Below are 6,574 nucleotides of genomic sequence, written 5' to 3'. Positions count from 1 at the left end.
GTGAAGAAAAAAAAAACCCCCGACACCATGAAAATGAATGTATAGTATGTCGTAGTTTATTTTGATTTTTTTTCTATTAAAATTGGATAATTTTAGGTTTTAGTGTTTGAGATTTATTGTATCATTTTAATTTTTAAATAAATTTGAGTAATCAATTAAATAAAATTATTTGGATTTAAATCATTTTAAATTGTGTTTTATTTAATGAAAACTTTGGAGTATATATATTAGACTCCACTAATAGAATTATAAAAGTAGTACACATTGCCTTTAGATTATAGTGATTTAGAGTTTGAAAGGTTTCAATCCACAGATCAACTTCTTTCGTCACTTTCTTTCTCGGACGCAGCTCTAATTTGATTCTTGATTCAATGCGTTCTTTCTGACCATTTAGTTGATCACTTTTTCTCTTGAGATTATTTACATTCTGATCAATGCCTTAGGGAATTTCCAATGATTTTCAATTAAACCCCATAGAGTATTTCCAACTTCAAAAACATTCCCGGCTTGTTCAAATAACTCCCTGCACAACACCAATACCATATAAGCATTGGTCATGCTTTTGTCAGTTTTGGGAACACCATTACTGCTCATAAATCAAAGGCCAAATACTGCAAAAACATGATTAAAAATAACAAAAGGAACTCTTATCAAGAAATCCATAACTGTCCACATTGAAATAAAAACTTCTACGTACATGAAATGTTTTATTGCTGAACCCATCTCAAGAAAATGAGAAACAGATTTTGGATAGAAATAAGCCTGTTTCTTGAAATGATATCTGGATACCTGCAAAAAGAAAAATGAAATGTACATATTAATTTTAGGATATAATTTTTTTAAAGTATTTTCATACAAGGAGCATTCCCATACTATATTCGAAATTCTGCATGCAGATATCATCTCGAGATAGAAACAGATATTAAAAGGCCCCTTAAAAACATCTTTCAGTAGAATTCCAGCAACTTCAGTTTAATTACAAATTGGGTAAATTACAGCAAGAGTCACTCAATTTTGATATAATTGACAAAATAGACATTTTGATTTCAATTTAGTTACTCAACTTTCAAAAATTAACAAATCGGATACTAACGTTATTGAAAAGTGACAAATCAATCATTCATTAATATTTTCCAAGTAATGTGACAATTAACTAGCTGACATGGCCAGTGAATTTTTTTTTTTTTTGTCATTGCTCTCACATGCCCCTATTAAACAACAAAAAGAGAAAGAGAAAAAGGTGGGGGTCTTTTTCACCATTTTTCTTCATCCCTCTTGGTTCCCTCACCACCACCCTCAATGTTGGTCACCTCCACAAGTCTACTATCATTTAATCACCACACCAGCATCACTCACTACAACTCCTTTGCTAAGACACCACCACCATAACCACCAAATCCCAACCCCTAAACATTCTAGACATGTGAAATCCCAACCAAAAACAAAAATATCAAATAACAAGCAACCAAAATCAAACCAGCAAAAAAAGAATAAGAATCCTAAATTGGCCTGCATCAAAAGAGAAGTAAAAACAAAAACTTAAAAAGGAAAATAATCAAAAGAGAAGAAAACCACACTCATTTCGGGTTTTATGAGTTAGAGAACTCGAACCACTAATTTGATGATTCGAGCGGTCAAGAGGAGGGATTTAAATTGCGGTCGCGGCCGCATTTTCGGTCGCGTTGCATTTATCGCTGTTGTGGAGATAATGGATGTTATTGCGGTTACTGTGGGTATCGCTTTAAAATTCGCACAACTTATTGTAAAACATAATAGCGGTTTTGGACGGTGCCGCTACCTCTATATAGTGGCCACTATACCGGTATCGGACCGCTATTTAAATCCCTGGTCAAGAGTTATGGTTGGTCGAAAAAAAGCTACGGTTGGAATATGGTGGTGATCCGTTGAAGCCTTGTTCGAAGCTTTGAGGTCTTAAACGACAGCTAGGATGCGTATGTTAACTTTTAAAACAACTAATTTATTATTTTTCGAAAGTTGAGCATTAAATTGAAATCAGAGTAGTTGTTTTACTAATTATATCAAACTGGAGTGACCGTTGGTAGAATTTACCCATACCAATTTTATAGACTTAAATTCACTACCAAAATGGGGTTTTTCCAGTTTTTAATCCTGGTACATGGTAATTGCTTGATCAAATTTGTGCATCTTAATCATGAAGAAACCAGAAAATTAAAGCATATGAATAAATTTTCAGCTAAAAGTTGAAAAGGAAGCAAAACCCAAATCAAAAGTGAGTCAAGGGAAGATTTTAGAAAAGATAGGAAGCAATAACATAGAAATATTTCAAGAACAAGATTTGTGAAAATCAAAAGAAATAGAGAATTAGAAATTAAAGTTACCTGATACTTCTGATTGCCACTGAAGGGAAAAAAAAACGCAAATCAACCATGAAAAAAGATTTAACAACTTTGTGAAGAAAGAAAGCTGGAGGAAAGACCAAGTTGAAAGAGGTAAGGTGCCATGGAAGATTCAGAAATGAAAAGAAGAAAACTAACTTTATTTTTATGAGTCAATTTCATGGAAACTGTCATGAAGAAATAGTAATAATAATATTCAAGCAAAGTGTAATGGTGTACAACTTTTGACACTTGCAGAGTCAAAGGTCAACTATTTTTGTTCTCTTCCATTTCTAAGTTGAAATCAAGTCAATCAAATAAATTCGAGTAATTCAACTTTCATTCAAATTATAAATATAAAACTCAATCAAATGTTGAAAATTAAAATTTTCAACTCAATTAACTCAGCCTCGGTTCTACTCGGATCAATCACACCTTCATTACTAAAAAGTTACATTTGCTGCATTATAATTCGCAATTTGCTGAAATAGTTTATATACAAGATCCACCGCTTAAAAATATGGACTCTTCCTCAGAGCATAACTAAGCTTGAATTTCATTAAATTACTTTCAAATTTTCATTAAATTACTTTCAAAGTTAAGGATCAACATTTAACTACAAATTTTGAGTTTGCTAGTTTACAAAATTGAATTATTTTGGGAATTTGTTTCGACTTGAACATCCTCGTCGAGTAACAATCTGAACTTGAGAATCTTCTGAAGTCGAGCGACCGGTTTTACTTGCTTTCTTGGAGCTTGATTTGGATCTAGTATATATTTGCCTGAGAAGAGATTTGCCTCTGATGGACCTGTCTCTTCATGTACTACAGGTGAAGCTTCTGTAAATCATAATTTCACACACAAGTTATTAATTCATGCAATGCAAAATGTTTGAGAAACAGAATAAACCAAGAGGCAGCCTATGTTACGGACTGAAGTTCAACTACTGGAACACAACATGTATGCACGAACATGCCAAAATCTATCATGGATTTATCGTGTCACAAACTATATAACACCTTAAATGCAATACGACATAGAAAAATAATAATAACACGACAAGAGTGCCTGGATTGTACAAGTAACTTGCTATTCCGCTATGCAAGGGGCAAGAAGATGATAACAAAGAGAGAATAGGATGAAGTAAGTTAACCAAGTCCCGGTTTAGCTCAAAGTAAGTATAACAGGAAATATTGCTCACCATCTTCAGAGAAAACAAAGCAAGTCCCAATTGTTTCTTCATATTCTCCGATCTGTAATTTGGAAAATAAATTAACTTAAAACATGAAAATTTCATGAATTAAAAAACCCTCATCTCAGCATCAGTTGGTGATTATTAGAGCTCAAATCAAAGAGCAATTATAAAAGCGATAGCTTAGGCCTATTGCGGACCACCAAATCCCTAGTTCAAATCAAAGCAAACTTTTACATTACCGGAATTGGAAACAAATGTCAGATATGAATACCTATCCAGTTATCCAGACTTGAATGATAATGATTTGGAAAATGATCTCTAGATAATATTTTCCATTTATAATACCATATTCAGTCTATGGCTTCCTGAATTCTTTACGTCATTCTCATGCATAACAGAGACATTCATACACCATTTAAAATTTCTAGCAATAAACATTAATAAATAAATAAATAATGGTAGTCCTAAGATATTTAGTAAGTATGGTCATCAAGAGAAATAAACTTTTCAAAACATAAATAACCTGGAAGTTGGAACCTTCGTTGTTCAAGGTAAATACTAGATTTAATATTGTTCGGACTTTTCAGTTTCTTTATGTATACATAACATATTCAGACACTAGTGTGGAGGAATGGTCCTCCAAATATAGAGAAAAACATAGAAAATTTTGGTAAATCCATGTCACGTACAGATCCACATCTGACACTGACCTTGATTTAAATAATATAGCAAGATTTGCAAAGTTAACAACTCACCAGCTTCACTTTTTTGTCTATGATTAATATTGGATTCATCGTATCCAGACCCTGACATTCATAACAATCTGATCATCACAATATGATAAATCAAAGAAAAAAGGGTTAAAAACAACAATCAAACCTTGTTCAAAACTGACAGCAAAATACCAGTAAATCAAGTAAGCAATATTTCCAGGCAAGAATATCGCTAAACAAATAATTAGAAGCTTACAATTACACACCAAAATCAAATCCGTATTCATCTATGCAGAGCTCCAATCAAAGAACAAAAACATATATAGGTTGATTTTTATTAAGATCAACCATATCGCAAACTAAATGAATACGCAAATATAAGAAATTTTATATAATACAAATTATAAACTTGCCAAATTTTATATAAATATATAACACCATAAATGCTGAAATGCAGATTGCCGAATCTAATATTTATTAAATCCAACAAGTGCAAAGCAAGTATATACATAATCTAAACAAGGTTTATCTAGATTAAGTTCTTCATAATTAAAGCAATCACAAGGATAGCTAGTATTATATAACTAGATTAAGATCTCTATCAACACATGAAAATTCCCTAATCCTCATAAGCTGACCAGTAAAAATATAAGAGCTTTCGTTTCATGAATTAACAAATATAAAATGAACATCAAGCAACAAAAACCGAAGGCAAAGCTTTCTTCTCGGATTCTTAGTTTTCTTAAAATATTTGTATCTGTCATATGTATTCAAGACTAAACTTCCTAAATACTCATTCAGTTATAAATTCTACTTTTCACATAACTGCCAAAAAAAAAACCTTAACAAATTTGTAACATAGAAAAATTTAGAACTTACAGAAAGAGTATAAGGTGCATTTGGAGGGATGTCAATCTGCCCACGAACAGCTTCAAGATCAAGTAATACATACTCTGAATCTTCTTCCTCTCCATAATCGTCATCCTTGTTTTTCTCCATTTAATCAAACCCAGAAAAAAAATATTACACTTTAAAGATACTGCAAAACAAACAATAAATTTTCAGAAGAATGGTTGAAAAAATGTGAATTTTTATTTAGTTGTATTCGAGGTAGATTAAGAGAAGTTCCATTGCATACGATACCCAAACAGATTAAGAGAAGTCAAAGAAGAAGAAAGATTCATCAAGCAGCTGGGATTAACTGATAACAATGTCCATTCCATATAGAAAAATAAACCAATCTATAAGAATTAGATATCTTTCTCCCAAGTTCAAAATTTTTCACAAAAAAAAAAAAAATATATATATATATATATATATATATATATTGGGGACTTGCAGAGATGGAGACATCTAACTTTGTAGTGATTTTAAGCTAACCCCAAATAATTCCGATCAACATAAATAGAGAACTGTTAAGACCTAAACATACTCTACCTCAAAAGCATAGTAAACAAAAGAAAAACAAAATATTTTACCCATTATCCTTACCTTGCGATTTTAGTCAAGAGTTAAGGGTTTCCGAGGGAGAGGATCCCCTGCCGTCGGTAAGGTGTTTCTATAAAAGAGGGTTTTGATGAACGGAAAAGGATGGAATAAAATAGGTAATTTAGCAAGAAAATCGAAAATCAACTGGATAAAAAATTGCAGTTTTCTAAAATCGAACAAATTTTTTTATTATAATGTATTTACAATTAATTTTAATTTTATTATGATATTAAAATAAGTATTTTATAATAAATTAATAAAAATAATTTAAAAGTTTGTATAAAAATAATTTCCAAGTAAAATTAATACTATGAAAAACCTTTGAAATTTTATTAAAAATTCATAAAACAAAGTTTATTTACTAAAATAAGTATAAAATCTAAATAAAAAAACATCAAACTAAACCAATTCACCCTAATGGTTGCAGCTTGTTTGGTTATTTATTTAGTTTTTTAAGGTTTTGGCTAATCTTTAATGTTAATATTTACTAGTAATGAATTTTTTATTTTATAAGTAGTTTTAATAAATTGTCACATGTTTTTTAAAATATATATTTATTTTTTAATATTTTATTATACTTGTCAATCTCTAATCGTATTTGTGAAGTTTAAAAATTTTACTGGCATTGTATCAAATAATTTGGATGTTGGTTTGTATTTTATAAATTAAACAACATAATTTGTTGATACACTAATCAAGCGATAAGGAATAAAATACAGTAGTTGTCACAGAAGCCGGTTCACCTAATCGAGGCGGAGAGCCAAAGGGTATAAGGAAGAAGAAAAAAAAAGTGGAGCAGGAAAGTCGGGCGCTGGAGGTAA

At 30.8% G+C, this 6,574-nt stretch overlaps 1 protein-coding gene across 1 annotated transcript; it reads right to left on the bottom strand.

The window, feature by feature from the left end:
* Window positions 1–2,911: 2,911 nt before the first annotated feature.
* LOC105761250 (uncharacterized) lies at window positions 2,912–5,921 on the bottom strand. Its single transcript, XM_012579006.2, has 5 exons — window positions 5,757–5,921; window positions 5,145–5,304; window positions 4,308–4,358; window positions 3,559–3,610; window positions 2,912–3,196 (listed from the first exon to the last, which is right to left on the bottom strand). The coding sequence occupies exons 2-5, from the start codon at window positions 5,262–5,264 to the stop codon at window positions 2,997–2,999; spliced, it is 423 nt and encodes a 140-aa protein (XP_012434460.2). The 5' UTR covers window positions 5,265–5,304; window positions 5,757–5,921; the 3' UTR covers window positions 2,912–2,996.
* Between the last annotated feature and the right edge of the window lie 653 nt (window positions 5,922–6,574).

This window comes from Gossypium raimondii, chromosome 11 (assembly GCF_025698545.1).
Source record: "Gossypium raimondii isolate GPD5lz chromosome 11, ASM2569854v1, whole genome shotgun sequence".
Lineage (NCBI taxonomy): Eukaryota > Viridiplantae > Streptophyta > Magnoliopsida > Malvales > Malvaceae > Gossypium > Gossypium raimondii.
Note: the sequence above shows the minus strand (reverse complement) of the source record. Positions and strands in the feature narration are given on the sequence as shown.